This window comes from Oncorhynchus kisutch, linkage group LG15 (assembly GCF_002021735.2).
Source record: "Oncorhynchus kisutch isolate 150728-3 linkage group LG15, Okis_V2, whole genome shotgun sequence".
In the NCBI taxonomy this organism is placed as follows: Eukaryota; Metazoa; Chordata; class Actinopteri; order Salmoniformes; family Salmonidae; genus Oncorhynchus; species Oncorhynchus kisutch.
The window spans coordinates 51,622,840-51,641,807 of record NC_034188.2 but is presented as its reverse complement, the minus strand read 5'-3'; the positions used below and the strand labels follow the sequence as shown (position 1 = coordinate 51,641,807).

The 18,968-nt window shown below is 45.3% G+C and overlaps 1 protein-coding gene across 1 annotated transcript in view; it reads left to right on the top strand.

The window, feature by feature from the left end:
• The first annotated feature begins 340 nt into the window (after window positions 1-340).
• The window catches only part of LOC116353731 (Down syndrome cell adhesion molecule-like protein 1 homolog), a 29,538-nt gene continuing 10,910 nt past the window's right edge, over window positions 341-18,968 (top strand). The window contains exons 1-2 of the mRNA XM_031791468.1: window positions 341-499; window positions 12,467-12,787. Of these exons, the coding sequence (XP_031647328.1) occupies window positions 457-499; window positions 12,467-12,787 (364 nt within the window). The 5' untranslated portion in view covers window positions 341-456. The remainder of the gene's footprint in view (window positions 500-12,466; window positions 12,788-18,968) is intronic.

The window sequence follows — 18,968 nt, the reverse complement described above, 5'->3', positions numbered from 1 at the left end:
ATAAATAGCAAACCTATTCTATCACACCTCGAGAACCACACACCTGAGCCCCCATAAACAAACACCCACTGCTGCAGAATCATACACAAACCACCCCCCACAAAAGAAGCGCTCCATATTCCATAGCGCTCTGCCACGCCAAACCCCTCTCCCGGGCTCTCTGTGCTTGTGATCTTCGTACAGTAGATGCACTGCCTCACTTCTCCATCACCGCGCATCATTAGAATAGCAGGGGAGGGGCCCTCTCGGATGACAGTCCCGGCTAGGGGAGGGTGCGGGAGGCGGGACCAGATCAGTGGCCGTTCCACGGCGCTGGCGAGTCTGGGACTAGGGCTGGAGAGATCGCCGGTGAGCATCGTCACCACTCCAGCACCGAGCCTCGTCTGGCCGAACACTGCGCCGTGCACTCGTCGGGATTGCACAACATTCCTGAGAAATATACCTGCTATTTATGGCATGTGGCTGGTAACTTTATTCCTGCTGTACTCTTTCCAAGAAGGTACGTGAAAGACACGCAAACTTTTTCTCTCTCCAATGCAACGTTGAAGTTGTGGTGCATATAGTCTATTTGTGTTGAGTTGTGCTTCAATACATGAGATCGGGTTGGAATGCGCTAATTTACTAAAGTCACAACTTTAAATTCCCCCCTTTTTTTAAATGTCAGTTAAAGTCAATGGCCTATCTTCACTTGAAAAAAAAACTTGATTTGGATGGGCTTCATTTCTTTAAGCCCACTTAGGACGGAGGATGACAATTAGAAGCACTTTTCAGCCCCCAATCCCTCCTTTCAAATGTATTGATAAAACCAAGGACACATTATGCAGCTGCGAAAATATGTTGACTTTATTTCGAGAAGTAACAGACAGATTAGCAGTGTGGTCCATATCCCCCTGAACGCCGTCTGTGGCAGTTTCGATAGGGGAGGTAACACCATTTGCGTGTATGCACATCTCGAGTTGTCATGAATATGGAGACACAACAATAGGAGAGGAAGACATGCAGGCGCAAAGATTGCGAGCTGCATGCTGCTACATACTCCAACTGCGTCTCTGAGCTGTAGGACTTTTACCAGAAAAGTAGAAGGGTCGAGTGTACATGTGTTTGCACATGTGTTTGCTCTCTTTCCTCTGTCCCATAACAAATAACAGAATGTGTCAGGCTTATGTGTGATTTGTTAATATGGCTTCTTTGGCGTTCCAAATTAGTGCGTGTCTGTAAATGATCGTACATTTGAGTGTGTCTGTAAATGAGCGCACCTTTTTGTGTGTTTGTAAATGAGCGCACCTCTTAGTGTGTCTGTAAACGAGCGTATCCTTTAGTGTGTCTGTAAATGAGCGCACTTTTGAGTGTGTCTGTAAACGAGCGTATCCTTTAGTGTGTCTGTAAATGAGCGTAACATTTAGTGTGTCTGTAAATGAGCGCACAATAAGGGCAACAAAAAAATTGATAGGAGATGTGTAAACTGATGCTGGGGATATTGAACGCTGGGATTTTAGGCAGATAATGTCTCCACTGTTGGCAATTTGCTTCACTTTCTAGAATGACACGGGTCAGCGCATGCAGACACACTCGGATGTTATTATCAGTAGTGTAATTATGCATCCTCCATTTTTCTATGGCCCCAGATTCTACATACTGATTGGATGGAAAAATACTGCAGATCGAGAGGAAGGTTGAATATGGTTTTGATTAAATACTTGCTTCAGATTGAACGCTTGTCAACAATTTCAACAACTTGAACTTAATCTAGTCGATACAATTCAGTCATAAACCCCAAGATATGTTCAAATAAATAAATACATAAATAATTGTAAAAAAACAAACAAACAAAAAACGTAATTAGGTCTAGGACCACATGCAGATAGGCCCTATCTGTTCATTTTTGTGTGTCCATGAGTGGATGTTCTTTTAGACATCTGAAATACATGGCCTATATCCTTGCAGGCCAACAGTCGGGGATGGTGTGGTGTGTGTGTGCGTGGTGCTGCTGTTGTGACTAGGGCTTTTTGTGGTGTTTTTGTTGTGTTTAATTGGATTACAGGGTCTTTTTAGATGATGTACTGCACATCGCCTTGTCCCGTGACTGAACAAGATGTACTGTGTGTGTGTGGTGAAAGGAGGGAGGGAGGGGTGGGGGTTTCACCTAGGCAGTGGAGCGGAAAGAGTACAGGCAAGAGATGTAGATAACCAACTTCCATTTTGCATCGTTTTTTCCTTTATTCATTAATTTTTTTGTCAACAATCAATTTTGTATTGACTGACTATGCGATTTAACGTAACTCGTATTTGTGTTTTGATTTTAAAGATAAGAATTGATCAGAGAGACATTTTAACCAACAATCTCACATGCATATGCATTAGGACTGCGTATTTTCCTGAGTCGGCCGCGCCTCCATGATGGTTCTCACTTTCGTGGAACGGCACACAACACCCTGTGTTAAATTTGATGGATATCGCGTCCAAACATTCTTGCATGATTTGGTGTTTTCAGACATATACGTTTTCGTTGTAGTTGGTTTCCAGTAGGCTAATTAGTCATTTTAGTGCAATATGAATAACCAGATGTCCCTTAATTGGTGCGTCTCGGCCATACCAGCACACATCAACTGCTGGTTGGAAAGGGGGGGGGGGGGGGGGTTGCGCTCGTTCTTCTTTGTCATGATCTGGAGGGTCGCTTGTCATTTTATGGAAATGTGTGACACATGTGAGACACAAAACAAATCAGCAGGGAAAGATGCTATCCGTGCCATCTATTCATCTGGAACAATCAGGCCTATTGGTGATGGCAATTATTGTACATATTTGTTGCAATGTATTAACGTTAAAAAATAATTTGCGATAATTAAAGCCTACTGTTTTATCATTATTATGTCTACACAAATTCAAATCACCCAATATTCTGATCAAGACTACGGTTTGTAAAATAATGAGGGAGAGATACGCTAGTTATTTGATCAATTCATTGCTGATTCCGCTTTCCTCCAGTTCAGGCTGACAGGCCTCCAGTCGATTTTAAACCGAATATTGTCTGACTGTACAATTACAATTGATATGAATCATAGGATGAATGTAGGATATAAATAGATTAGTTCACACATCTAAACAGTAGGGTTTTACGCATGCATATTTCGTTACCCTTACCTTTTGGTAGGGGAGGGGGGAGGCAGAAATCTTTATTTTAAGGATAAGCACTAGTCAAATAAACAATGTGATGTATGTGGTTGCTGCGATATTATCTTGCCTGAGCCAGATTTTCTGAAGATTTGCCTAAATTAAAACACCTTCTATATTATTATTGTGGATATTATTATTGTAAAAAATTAATCATAATAATGATAATTATTATTATTCGTTTCATCAGTGTTTATTAATTTGTGATGTGTAAGCATTTTGTTACGCAAAATATATAATTGCATTCTTTATGCTGCATTTTGAGGCCATTTTCTAATCTCTGTAATGTCCCTCTCACACACCTCTTTCTCTCTACTCAGTCCCCTTACCGGATGCAATTTGAAAAATTGGTTTCTCTTCTTGTTTTACCCAAATGACCATCCCTTCCCAGCTGCGTAATTAGTAGGCTTTGGTTTAAACTGAAACCAAAGCCGGATTTTCAACTGATTTGCAAAAGTAAACCAGTCCATTGACTAGAGGACTGCACTTCTCCCTCCTCATTTGTGTTATGTTTGATGGGAAAGCCGTTTGTTGCCATCGTCTGGGCCAGATAGTTCTGACAACGGCGTGCTGCTCTCTGCTCTCCTTCATAACGTATTTTGTCAACCGTTATGGCACTCGTCTGATTTACCACCAAGGCCCGGTCCGGCGGCAGTGTCATTTTGGAATCAAATAAAATACACACAAACTGAGAGGTGAGACGGCAGCATGGGCGCGTAGTAATTGTCTTATGAGCCAGATTCAGAAATAGACTGCCTCGAATTTAATGTAGACCACTGCACTGCGTCGAGGGGTGTTGCGTCTGCGTCCCGGTGATAGGCTAGGCTACTACGTCGCCACGTGTGCCCATTTCCTCACGGTATTGTTATCTGACGCCAATTTATGTAATTGAATACACGTTTTTCAATGAAGTTTCTCATGTTGAATCCAATGATGTGGACTCGACCTTACCTGTCCTCTCCTTAGCCATGAGTTGTCCCGCAACAAGTCGTCTGAACCCCCCTCCCTCCTCCTCTCTCTCAATTACATTACAATTTAAGGTCTCTCTCTCTCGCTGAATATAATTGAGCAACAGTAGTCGATCTCTGCGGTTATACACATCTATTCTCCTAAATAACACCTTACCTATGAACTTGTTATTTGTCTATGAGAAGCACGGCCACAATAACACCACACTCGTGTTAACTCGCATCCCCTCCTCTTGCTCTGGCAAGCAACAGCTGTTTTTACCTTTGAGTGTTTCTGCTGGTGACTTGGCCGGTGAACAGAAAAGCCACGGAGCCTATTCCTCACATGCATGCATAATGTAGGCCTGGGCTAACTTAACCATATGGGGGAAACAGAAAAAAATGACACAGATAGAAAATGCTGCCTCTCTCCTCTGCTCCTACAATGGGTAACTCACCAATGCCTTTAAAAAAAACCACACACAAATATGAACACAAACGAACGCTCATTTTATGAAGTAAAAAACGATTTGACCTATTTACACTTGACTGTCCAATTGAGTTTGATGACTCTGATTGTCCAATTGAGTTTGATAACTCAACAGGTATTCTCTCCTGTCTCCACTTTCATAAGATCTGTTGCACCAGGAGAGGAGATGAAAGGAGAAGAGAAGGGGGGAGAATAGGAGAGAGGGGCGAGAGGAGAGGGGGGGGTAGATGGGTTGAGAGGAGAGGAGTTGGGTCATGTGGAGGATAATCTGCTTTAAAGTGACGTGGCCAACCTTTTCTTTTCCATCCCTCTTTTCTCTAGCCACCTTGCTTACTATCACTCTGCTTATCTCTGACAGAGAAGGAAGGATAGAGGGTGAAGGATAGAGGATAAATCACACCCCAAAATCTGACACTCACTCCACAACTGTGAAAGTCATTCCTTTGAAGAGGGAGAGTGTGGATCCTCAAATGCCGAAATGGTTCCTAATATTCTACTGACACTGCATAATATGGAGAAGGGGTGTGCGTGCGTGCGCGCGTGCGCACGTGCATGAGTACGGCAAGGTAATTTCAGTGTGATGCCAATGCATTATCCTTTTCAGTGTCTTTGTGTGTAAAATGGGTATCAAATAGCATTCACAATAATATCATTTCTTCTTGCTCTCCCATAATGGGTTGTACAACATCATTACTACGTTATTGCGGTGTTGTAACTGACCGCAATGACATTGGAGTTATGTTGCCTGAACATATCGAGTATTGTATTCTGTATGATTCACCAGACCCTTAACAGGAACTTTGGGCGTATCCTCGCTTGCCTCTGAGAATGTCTACGTGTATACGCGTGTGTACGTTATTGTGTGTGTGTGAGAGATTTATTGACCTGTGTGCATGGGATGGTATCAATCTCAGAGACGTGTGTGTACGTGTATGTGTGTGTGTGTGTGTGTGTGTCTGTGTGTGTCTGTGTGTGTGTGTGTGTGGATGAGACAGAAAGAGCTGCATTATGCATAGCGGTTCACCATAGGCAATATCCCTGCCTCTGTGGCATACATATTCATACGCCATTTTCATACTGCCCGCAAAAGGGGGGGGGGGGGGGGGTGGCATAGGAAATGTGCAAATGTGTCTGTGTGTGGAGGGAGGAGAGGCTTGAGTCAAATCTGTCACAGCAACAGAATAAGAGCAGGAGACGGAGTGAAGAGGCTTCGCCCAACAGGAGTGATGTTTTAGGGAACTCACCCAAATGACAATGACCTTCTCCTGTTGTAATCAATGCATTCAGGCTTGAAGAAGGAAGGAAAATATGCCTCTGAAATGGATGAGTGCGCCTAGCACCCTCTCTCGCTCCTTTCCTCCTCTGCTCCCTTTCTGCCCATGCCAGGGAAAAGGGCGGGCAGCCTGAGGGCATGGAGAACTGTGAGTTAGACGTCGCGTTGGACGTCTCAGAACAAAGAAAGGGAGAATTCGGGTTATTTCAGTCCTCTCTCCCCTCCTTATTTCCACCATTACTCCCTGTTGGATGGGGTACAGACTGGCCCCTTGCTCCAATCCTCAAATCCTCAAATCCCAAATCAAGCCCTAGCCTCTACCTCTCCCCCTAGGCATGTCTTGACTTCCTCCTGGTGAAGGCAACATTGTATCATCTCACGTAGCCCTCTGGAAGGTATGATGGATTTTCTGCCATCTTGTTTACATTCATCCATCTTTCAGGGGCTTGATATGGGATTGGGACGGGGCTTTTATATCCACTTTTAGGGTGGGGTGTTGTCTTTTCTTTCTTTGGTCTCTCTCTTCTCTTTGCAGTTGTGCTGACAGACCCTGTCAGTCTGGCGAGACACCCCCTGGCTCTCTCTCCCCCAGACCCCAACTGTGGGATTATATTATGACCGTCTTATTTGGGCCTTTCTGCTGGAGGCCACAATCTGTGCTGCATGATGGGAGTCCAGTCCACCACTGTACTGCCCTCTCTGTGTTGTACTGTGCTCAACTGACTGACCTGGATTCGCCAATAGGACAGCAGCACAACAGCCGCTTCATCCACAGTAGCCTGTTTGCTTCCTTCCCAATTAGTTCTATCTGGGAATACCTCCGACTTGTTTTGATGTCGCTCGGCGGCCACCATTTTTTTATGATGTCACAGCAGGCGTTCACTGTTGTTTATTAGTGGAAAGTCTTTCTGTTAGCTTTTAACATTAAGATTACAGTGATGCTCAATGATGATTCAAGGATTCATTTCTTAACCATTTTGGGCTTTTTCTTTGTTGTTGTAAAAAAAACTTTGGGCTAGTAACCGAAAGCTCGCTGGTTCAAATCCCCGAGCTGACTAGGTGACAAATCTGTCAATGTGCCCTTGAGCAAGGCACTTAACCCTAATTGTTCTGGATAGGAGTGTCTGCTAAATGACTAAAATGTAAATGTGAGACTGAAAAGCCAGTGTGGCCCTGTCCATGGTGCTGAAATGGTCTATCGCTCAGAACATGGGCAGAGAGTTGTGTTTTTATATGGCACATGATATGGGCCAAATTGCACTCAACCTAAATTACACCTTTTAGACACAGAGGAACTGCTCCATTTTGGATAGGAAAGGGACCTCACATACACATTCACACACACATGCACTTATGTGCACACAAGCACATGTACACACTCGCACGCTGTCACCTCTAATCTTACACCTCACACCCCTCATCACTGACCTGACACACTTCCAGCATAAAACTTGACCTTAAATACCAATCAGCCTTAACACTGACCCCCCCCCCCCCCCAACAAGCACACACACACACACAAACACACACACACACACACACACACACACACACACACACACACACACACACACACACACACACACACACACACACACACACAGTGACCCACCTGTACTCTGCTAGTACACCAGGGGAGTGGGAAAGAGTCCTTCCATGGTGGTTCGATTACCAGGGCGGAGAGACTGGAGGAGAGATGAAAGATATTGAGAGTGAGGAAGGGAGAGAACAAAGACGTTGCAAAGAATGAGAGGAGGAAGAGAAGGGGGAGAGGGATGAATGAATGGAGAGAGAGGAGCCACCCTTACCTACAGTGTCTTTGGAAAGTATTCAGACCCTTTGACTTTTCCCACATTTTGTTAGGTTACAGCCTTATTTTAAAATGTAAAAAAATATATATGTTTTTTCCCTCATGGATCTACACACACTACCCCACAATTCCAAATGGAAATATAAAATGTACGAAAGCATTCAGACCTTCACTCAGTACTCTGTGGAAGCACCTTTGCAGCGATTACAGACTTGAGTCTTCTTGGGTATGACGCTACAAGCTTGGCCCACCTGTATTTGGGGAGTTTCTCCCATTTTCTCTGCAGATCCTCTCAAGCTCTGTTAGGTTGGATGGGGAGCATTGCTGCACAGCTACCTTCAGGTCTCTCCAGAGATGTTCAATCGGGTCCAAGTCTGGGCTCTGGCTGGGCCACTCAAGGACATTCAGAGACTTATCCCGAAGCCACTTCTGCATTGTCTTGGCTGTGTGCTTAGGGTCATTGTCCTGTTGGAAGGTGAACCTTCACCTCAGTCTGAGGTCATGAGTGCTCTGTGGCAGGTTTCCGTAAAGGATCTCTCTGTACTTTGCTCCGTTCATTTTTGCCTCAATCCTTCCAAGTCCCTGCCGCTAAAAAACATCCCCACAGCATGATGTTGCCACCACCATGCTTCACCATAGGGGTGGTGCCAGGTTTCCCCCAGACATGATCCTTGGCAGGCCAAAGTGTTCAATATTGGTTTAATCAGACCAGAGAATCGTGTTTCTCATGGTCTGAGTCCTTTAGGTTTCTTCTGACAAACTTCAAGCGGGCTGTCATTTGCCTTTTACTGAAGAGAGGCTTCCGTCGGGCCACTCTACCATGAAGCACTGATTGCTGGAGTGCTGCAGAGATTGTTGTCCTTCTGAAAGTTTCTCCTATCTCCACAGAGTAAGTCTAGAGCTCTGTCTGAGTGACCATCTGGTTCTTGGTCACCTCCCTGACCATGGCCCTTCTCTACCGATTGCTCAGTTTGGCTGGGCGGCCAGCTCTAGGAAGAGTCTTGGTGGTTCCAAACTTCTCACATTTAAGAATGATGGAGGCCACTGTGTTCTTGGGATCCTTCAATGATGCAGAAATGTTTTGGGACCCTTCCCCAGATCTGTGCCTTGACACAATCCTGTCTCGGAGTTCTGCGGACAATTCCTTCAACCTCAAGGCTTGATTTTTGGTCTGATGTGCACTGTCAATTGTGGAACCTTATATAGACAGGTGTGTGCTTTTCCAATTCATATCCAATCAATTGAATTTACCACAAGTGGATTCCAATCAAGTTGTAGAAACATCTCAAGGATGGGAATAGGATGCACCTGAGCTCAATTTCGAGTCTCATAGCAAAGGGTTTGAATAGTTATGTAAATTTGTTTTTTCTGTTCTCTATTTTAATACATTTGCAAACATTTCTAAAAACCTGTTTTTGCGTTGTCATTATGGGGTATTGTGTGTAGATTGATGAGGGAAAAAAAATATTTAATCAATTTTAGAACAAGGTAGTAATTTAACAAAATGTGGGAAAAGTCAATGGGTCTGAATACTTTCCGAAGGCACTGCAGTGAGGGCTGTATCCCTATCTCAGCCTTTCAATACCCTCCCATCACGTGTGTCAAGTTTTTCATTCTGTTTGTGCTGTACCAGAGGTCCCTTGGCTTTTGTTTGTTAATATTTACACTATATATGCAAAAGTATGCGACCACCCCTTCAAATTTGTGGATTTGGCTAGTTCAGCCACACCTGTTGCTGATAGGTGTATACAATCGAGCACGCAACCATGCAATCTCCATAGACAAACATTGGCAGTAGAATGGCCTTCCTGAAGAGCTCAGTGACTTTCGACGTGGCACTGTCAAGTCAGTTAATCACATTTCTACCCTGCTAGAGCTGCCCCAAACAACTGTAAGTGCTGTTATTATACTCCTAATGATCGGCTAGGAAAAGCTATGAAAAGCTAACTAACATTTTCCCCTGAGGTGCTGACTTGCTGCACCCTCGACAACTACTGTGATTATTATTATTTGACCATGCTGGTCATTTATTAACATTTGAACATCTTGGCCATGTTCTGTTATAATCTCCACCCGGCACAGCCAGCAGAGGTCTGGCCACCCCCCATTGCCTGGTTCCTCTCTAGGTTTCATCCTAGGTTTTGGCCTTTCTAGAGGGTTATTCCTAGCCACCGTGCTTCTACACCTGCATTGCTTGCTGTTTGGGGTTTTAGGCTGGGTTTCTGTACAGCACTTTGAGATATCAGCTGATGTAAGAAGGGCTATATAAATACATTTGATTTGATTTGAATTTGATTTGTTATTGTGACGTGGAAACGTCTTGGAGCAACAACAGCTCAGCCGTGAAGTGGTAGGCCACACAAGCTCACAGAACAGGGCCATAAAAATCATCTGTCTTCAGTTGCAACACTAACTGCCGAGTTCTAAACTACCTCTAGAAGCAACGTCAGAACAATAACTGTTTGTCGGGAGCTTCATGAAATGGGTTTCCAGGCCGAGCAGCTGCACACATGCCTAAGATAACCATGTGCAATGCTAAGCGTCGGCTGGTGTGGTGGAAAGCTCGCCGCCATTGGACTCTGGAGCAGTGGAAACACGTTCCCTGGAGTGATGAATCATGCTTCACCATCTGGCAGTCTGATGGACAAATCTGACTTTGGCGGATGGCAGGAGAACGCTACCTGCCCCAATGCATAGTGCCAACTGTAAAGCTTGATGGAGCAGGAATAATGATCTGGGGTTGTTTTTCATGATAGACCCATTAGCTCCAGTGAAGGGAAATCTTAACGCTAGAGTATACAATGATATTCTAGATGATTCTTTGCTTCCAACGTTTGGCAACAGTTTGGGGAAGGTCCTATTTCAGCATGACAATGCCCCGTGCACAAAGCAAGGTCCATACAGAAATAGTTTGTCGAGATTGGTGTGGAAGAACTTGACTGGCCTGTACAGAACCCTGACCTCAACCCCACTGAACACATTTGGGATGAATTTGACTGCTGGCTGCGAGCTAGGCCTAATTGCCCAACATCACTGCCCAACATCAGTGCCCAACCTCACTAATGCTCTTGTGGCTGAATGGAAGCATGCCCCGCAGCAATGTTTCAACATCTAGTGGAAAGCCTTCCCAGAAGAGTGGAGGCTGTTATAGCAGGAAAGGGTGGACCAACTTCATATTAATGCCCATGATTTTGAAACGAGATGTTCGATGAGCACGTGCATGATTTGATGCTGTCCACGTCGCACTATTCTAAGAGAACCACTCTCCGAAACACAATGAAGACACACAAACAACAATAACAACAAAAACATCTGTAACAAACGGAAAACCAAACATCCATCTTGGTCCCCTCACTAACAATGAGACTTAGTGGTGGGCAGGCATCCCAAAGCCTTGGCCCCGCTCTTTTAAAAAGCCACTGGCAGACACACGCAGCAGCACAAACAGTTGCCAGAGTGACCCCTGTGCCCTATGCCAAGGTCACTGCTGTACTGCGCGTCATGTAGTGTATATAGGAGAGGTCCATAAACATACTAGGCTTAACTGTCACACATCAATTCATCTCTTTCCAATGAATCAGTGAAATCAATTTGGTGTGATCTGTAACATTTGTATTGTGTCAAAATGTTAAGTAAACCCCCTTGAATTCCCCACCCTCATAGCTCTTTTAATGATTTTCCTAATGCTAATTTGGTTCAACATCAATGCACAGGGCTAGCTGTAAGGTTATCTGCTGTGCTGTAGATCCCCTCCTAAATCTACCTTGATGAGGCTTCTAGCCGCCACTTCCATTCACTGCTATTCGTCCCGGGCCATTCAGAGTGAAAAAGATGGGGCTAATCCGGCCATTATCGACACAAACTGGGGAAGAGGATTAATTATATATCATTGACTCAGAAGAAATGATCCCTAAACCCCCCCCCCCCAACTCTAAAAAGACGTCTAGCTGCTTCCCAGGAGACACTGCCAGGGGGGGATGTTTTAGGGATGTAGCTCCCCTAAGGCGATTAATTGAAGCGGCAGCTTGTGAAAGCCATAGTGGTTGCAAAGCAGCCCTCCGGGGTTGTGGTTGGAGATATGCTGAAGGTTTCTCGGTGATGATATAGACGTGAGATGGGTTGAACTGGCAGACTAGGTATTGTTCTAACAGCCTCATGGCTTCTTCGTTTTGACCCATTTCACCTCCAAATCAGATGCCGGTTTAAGGAAGGGCTCTCTTTGGGCTCATCTTAGACGACTCATATTATGTTAATGCTTTGCAGAGGATTGTTCACTACTGTTTGGCAGTCAGGTCGCCCGTTTCGATTTAAGGTGGATCGGAGAGGCACACTTGAGTCACACGAACACAAACACGTGCGTGCGAGTCACGTGTCACCTGATCAAAGTCGATGCCCAGGTTAATTTGAATTATTATACAGAGCAACTTGCCAAATCAAGTGGACTGTGTTCATGAGCCTATAGCAGAGCGTCTAACTGTGGTTTGGCTTCGCTCCAGCTTATCATAACTGAGTTACATGTAGCTGAAAATAAATGATGAATATATTACGTCACGTCATTTGCCTAATGGAGAAATAGTAATTGATTCTATTTTTGGGAGCTGCTGTGCTGACCTGATGGAAATCTCTAGAAGATAACCTAGTTTGGAGATTGGCAGGTGGCTGCCCACACGTTGGCTGTGTGGGTGTGTGTGTATGTGTGTGTGGATGTGGCCCAGATACAGCTTTCCTTTGTGTGTGTGTATTATCTTGACCGTGTCTCTCTCTCCCCATCACAGTGAACAGTGAGGATGTGGTCTCGACGCGGCTGTACTTTGTAAACGCCTCCCTGCAGCGGGTGACCTTCTCCAGCTCGGTCGGGGTGTCCCTGCCCTGCCCTGCGGGCGGCGCACCCCATGCCGTCCTGCGCTGGTACCTGGCCACCGGCGACGACATCTACGATGTGCCCCACATCCGCCACGTGCACGCCAATGGCACCCTCCAGCTCTACCCTTTCTCGCCCTCCGCCTTCAACAGCTACATCCATGACAACGACTACTTCTGCACCGCAGAGAACCAGGCCGGCAAGATCCGCAGCCCCAGCATCCGCATCAAAGCAGGTCAGACTCAGACTGAACAGAAGCAGCCTCTTCCAGGGGAGCCTTAGACAGACATACATACAGATATACAGTACACACTTCTAGGGGAGCCTTAGATAGGACCAGACAAGGAGACACAGCTTCACCTGTACAACCCAACTGAACACTGTTCTGGGGGCAAACAGAAACACAGCGTCTTCACAAAGAATGAGAGGAGGATGAGCATAAGAGAAAGGCTGCCCGGGAAGAGGTTGGGAAACAAAAAGAAAATGCTTTCTCATATGGGTTGACGCTGTACTCTCAGCACTATTCTAAGAGAACCCACTCCCCAAACACTATTAATAAAAGACACACAAACAACACTAACAACAAAAACAGCTGTAGCAAACTGTAAACCCAACGGCGTCCATATTGGTACCCTAAATAACAGTAAGACTCAGTGGGGGGGGCGAGCGTCCCAAAGCCTTGACCCTGCTTCTTTAAAATGCCACTGGCAGACACACACACAGCGGCACAGACAATTGGCAGAGTGACTCCAGTGCCCTGTGCCAAGGTCACTGCTGGTCTGTGGGGCTGGCCCCGCTGCAATGGGAGATTTCACACATACACACCCGCGCACCCGCACACCCACACACACACACACACACACACACACACACACACACACACACACACACACACACACACACACACACACACACACACACACACACACACACACACACACACACACACACACACACACACACACACACACACACACCAGCCTGTCCCCTGCTTATGCCAGCAGGCCTCCTGTCTCCCAGTCTCTCCATCTGTCCATGGACTGGAAAGTCCCCCAACTACACACACACACACACACACCGTTTTTGTCAAGCTAGCTCTTCTGGGTAGCTGTGCCAGGGCTTTTACTGTAGCTGGGATGGGAATGAGTTTAAACATGAGGGATTGAACAGAGTTGCACTCGAGGTGAAATATTGTTGGTGTTTTAGCTCACGTTCAGCAACATATTCAATGAACAATCTGCGTCTTGAAAATCAGAACAACAGCCATTAAAAGATGTATGAGATCAAATCAAACAAATCCAATAGCGATTCAGTTTTTAACAGTTCGCTTGCCAAATTCATGGCCAAATGAAGACAACCCTCCCTCCCTCCCCCCACCACACCCCTTATGGTATTTCTGCCCAGAGGGACCCTCGTCCCATCGGCTGTAGAGTGACCTACCAACCAGCGTCTGTGTAGGGCAACCTTCCCTGCAAAATAATTACCCCAATTAATCAAATAAGTGCTGAGTCTGTGAACAACCACCAACCGTCACGCCCACACCCAACTCTGCAGCACCTCAACTGCAGCACTCAGGAGTCGCCTGTGTATTCTGCCACTACTGCCACACACCTTCACAGAACGCACACACACAAATGCACACACACACACACACACACACAAACACACACACACACACACACACACACACACACACACACACACACACACACACACACACTCACATTCACATCCACATACTGCAGTTGCCATGGGCGACGGGCAGGGCGTGAGCGGCAGGGTGTGGTGCGTCCCGTCTCAGGTGGCGTCGGAAACTGATGACAGCTGACAGCTCACAGTGTGACACCCTCCCTCCCTTCATCTCTCCACCCCCCCCCCCCCTCTCTAATTCCCCCTCCCTCCCGTGCATGCTGATTCTGTGCCAATAAAAGCACTGGTATCTGTGTGGACCGCTATACATTCATGAAAATCGCTGTTTGTTTTCTTTCTCTTGTTTCTCCCTCCCTCTCTTATCGTCAAAGTCCTGACCCCATATCCCTTGTCAAAGCCAGTCTCTCACATATTTTCATCATCGGCATTTGACAGACATATCTAATGATACTGAAGATGCTTCCATCAGTGGTTAAGGGCGCTGTACTGCAGCGCCAGCTGTGCCACCAGAGACTCTGGGTTCGCGCCCAGGCTCTGTCATAACCGGCCGCGACCGGGAGCGTCGCCCGGGTTAGGGAGGGTTTGGCCGGTAGGGAAATCCTTGTCTCATCGCGCACCAACGACTCCTGTGGCGGGCTGGGCGCAGTGCGCGCTAACCAGTGTTGCCAGGTGCACGGTGTTTCCTCCGACACATTGGTGCGGCTGGCTTCCGGGTTGGATGGCGCTGTGTTAAGAAGCAGTGCGGCTTGGTTGGGTTGTGTATCGGAGGACGCATGACTTTCAACCTTAGTCTCTCCCGAGCCCGTATGGGAGTTGTAGCGATGAGACAAGATAGTAGCTACTAAAACAATTGGATACCATGAAATTGGGGAGAAAAGGGGTAAAATTCCCCCCAAAAATGGCTCTCATAGGAGGCCTTCCCATCCATCGCTAGTCATGTAGCGCATCCCTATTCTGCTTTAAAACGTCCTCTCTTTCCTCGTTACACATTTGCTCCTCTTCTGCTCTCCGCCCCTCCTTGTCCTCACCTCGCCCCATGAACAGTGAATAGACACACCGAATAACATGACAAAACATGAACATTAGGCTTAGCCATCATATGACAGTTGACATTGATAAGTGTCATTAACCAGGTTTCCATCCAACCTTTTTACGCGAGATAAGTACATGTCAGGTAAAAAAAAGGTCATAACAGGTCTGGTGGTAACAGCAAATGTCGACCAAGTACGCCAGACAAGGTGGGATATTTTGTTGCCGGTTAAATGAATATACAGAGATATGGTGGTGGAGACACTTGTATGTGGAAATGTTGATATAATAACAATCATATTAACGTAAACTTGAAGTCACGCAATGACATATGTGGTCCTCCCACTATGACTCGGGAAAGCATGCAGTTCATTTGGATACAGATGAAATAAAGGATGATGAACTTCACAGGGTGGTGAAAGTGCACGGTGATGAGCTTGATGCTCCATTCCAATAAATGTCGAGGGCCTTATTCTGGTGACATGATGATACAGTAGATGCTTGGCTGCCTTTTGACAAACTCAAATAATCTCGCTCTTTTGTCCATTATAATCTGATTATGTAGGCTATACCCGCACTGTATCTGCGAGCTGTTGGCTAGAGCTCACGTGCCATTACCAGAGTGGGTACATTACTACATAATGCAATATTGTTTCGTGCCTAAACCATCAGTAGAGATGAAAATGTTGTTAATCATGCAGAGCGTTATGTCAAGATCGCAGATTTTAGAGAAACAACAAATGTCGGTACATCTACGTGTCTTTCATCGGCTGAAAGCTTAAATTCTTGTTAATGTAACCTCACTGTCAAATTTACACTAGCTATTACTGAGAAAAAATGCCATGCTATTGTTTGAGGAGAGCGACTAACAACAATACACTTTTTTTCACCGCGATAGGTTTGATAAATTCACCTCTGAAGGTGAGATGTGTACTTACGTTCTGAAATCTTGCTCTGATTTATCATCCAAAGGGTCCCAGAGATAACATGAAGTGTTGTTTTGTTAGAGTAAATAGTTTTTTTCATATCCTAAAAAGGTCCATATAGCATGCACGATAAATTTTGTATTTCCACTTGTTCAATTTGCATTGAAAGGAATCTGTGAAAATCTCACCATAAACGTTGTTTCAACGAGTCAAATCACGTTCATATGTATTCCTCAGAGATCCTAGAAGGTAACAAGACTTCACTATATCATTAGGGGTGTAGTATATCCTATACGACAGCATGCCTTTCCATTTTGGACAAAAATTACAAGGATATTCAGAGCTAAGAAGTTATGAAAACTGGTTGTTTTGCAAATGTTGAACTTATAATATGGCTACTAAAACTTGGAAAGCTAAATTAAAGTCCAAGTGCACAGATTTGACGGTATTCTTGCAGAAAAATGTAATATGAATGTGAATGTCTCCTTCACGATTTGCACAATTGTACCTGGGGACTCACTCATTCTTCAAGTTATCTATCTGAAACTTTGCACATACACTGCTGCCATCTTGTGGACACTATTGGAATTACAACCAGAGTAATGGCTAGAACTGGAACCTTTCTCTTGCATTTCAAAGACGGTGGTAGATGGCTAGAACTATTTTCTTCTACCAGATCTATTGTGTTATATTCTCCTACATTCAATTCACATTTCCACAAACTTCAAAGTGTTTCCTTTCAAATGGTATGAAGAATATGCATATCCTTGCTTCAGGGCCTGAACTACAAGCAGCTTAGATTTGGGTATGTCATTTAGGCAAAAATTTGAAAAAAGGGGGCTATCCCTAAGATTTTTTAAACCTCTAAAAATCTAAGCCTTAAGACCCCTATATATACACTGCTCAAAAAAATAAAGGGAAACACGTAAACAACACAATGTAACTCCAAGTCAATCACACTTCTGTGAAAACAAACTGTCCACTTAGGAAGCAACACTGATTGACAATACATTTCACATGCTGTTGTGCAAATGGAATAGACAACAGGTGGAAATTATAGGCAATTAGCAAGACACCCCCAATAAAAGAGTGGTTCTGCAGGTGGTAACCACAGACCACTTCTCAGTTCCTATGCTTCCTGGCTAATGTTTTGGTCACTTTTGAATGCTGGCGGTGCTTTCACTCTAGTGGTAGAATGAGACGGAGTCTACAACCCACACAAGGGGCTCAGGTAGTGCAGCTCATCCAGGATGGCACATCAATGCGAGATGTGGCAAGAAGGTGTGCTGTGTCTGTCAGCGTAGTGTCCAGAGCATGGAGGCGCTACCAGGAGACAGGCCAGTACATCAGGAGATGTGGAGGAGGCCGTAGGAGGGCAACAACCCAGCAGCAGGACCGCTACCTCCGCCTTTGTGCAAGGAGGAGCAGGAGGAGCACTTCCAGAGCCCTGCAAAATGACCTCCAGCAGGCCACAAATGTGCATGTGTCTGCTCAAACGGTTAGAAACAGACTCCATGAGGGTGGTATGAGGGCCCGACGTCCACAGGTGGGGGTTGTGCTTACAGCCCAACACCGTGCAGGACGTTTGGCATTTGCCAGAGAACACCAAGATTGGCAAATTCGCCACTGGCGCCCTGTGCTCTTCACAGATGAAAGCAGGTTCACACTGAGCACGTGACAGACGTGACAGAGTCTGGAGACGCCGTGGAGAACGTTCTGCTGCTTGCAACATCCTCCAGCATGACCAGTTTGGCGGTGGGTCAGTCATGATGTGGGGTGGCATTTCTTTGGGGGGCCACACAGCCCTCCATGTGCTCGCCAGAGGTAGCCTGACTGCCATTAGGTACCGAGATGAGATCCTCAGATCTTATGAGACCATATGCTGGTGCGGTTGGCCCTGGGTTCCTCCTAATGCAAGACTATGCTAGACCTCATGTGGCTGGAGTGTGTCAGCAGTTCCTGCAAGAGGAAGGCATTGATGCTGTTCCCCAGACCTGAATCCAATTGAGCACATCTGGGACATCATGTCTCGCTCAATCCACCAATGCCACGTTGCACCACAGACTGTCCAGGAGTTGGCGGATGCTTTACTCCAGGTCTGGGAGGAGATCCCTCAGGAGACTATCCGCCACCTCATCAGGAGCATGCCCAGGCGTTGTAGGGAGGTCATACAGGCACGTGGAGGCCACACACACCACTGAGCCTCATTTTGACTTGTTTTAAGGACATTACATCAAAGTTGGATCAGCCTGTAGTGTGGTTTTCCACTTTAATTTTGAGTGTGAATCTAAATCCAGACCTACATGGGTTGATAAAATTGATTTCCATTGATAATTTTTGTGTTATTTTGTTGTCAGCACATTCAACTATGTAAAGAAAAAAGTATTTCATAAGAATATTTCATTCATTCAGATCTAGGATGTGTTATTTTAGTGTTCCCTTTATTTTTTTGAGCAGTGTATATAAAATATATATACAGTACCAGTCAAAAGTTTGGACACACCTACTCGTTCAGACATATGGAATCATGTAGTAACCAAAAAAGTTTGAAATAAATCAAAATATATTTTATATTTGAGATTCTTCAAAGTAGCCACCCTTGATGAAAGCTGTGCATACTCTTGACATTTTCATAAATAGCCCCATAAATTAATACAGGTTTTGAAGTGTATGTCCTGTATCTATGAGATATAAGAAAGCTCAGGAAATATTTTTGTTTTTTGGACAAATATTTAACCCTTTTCTTTGTTGGTACAAAACTACCTCCATATGTTTGTTCTTTAATTTGTAAGGGTTACCTTCAGACAAGTC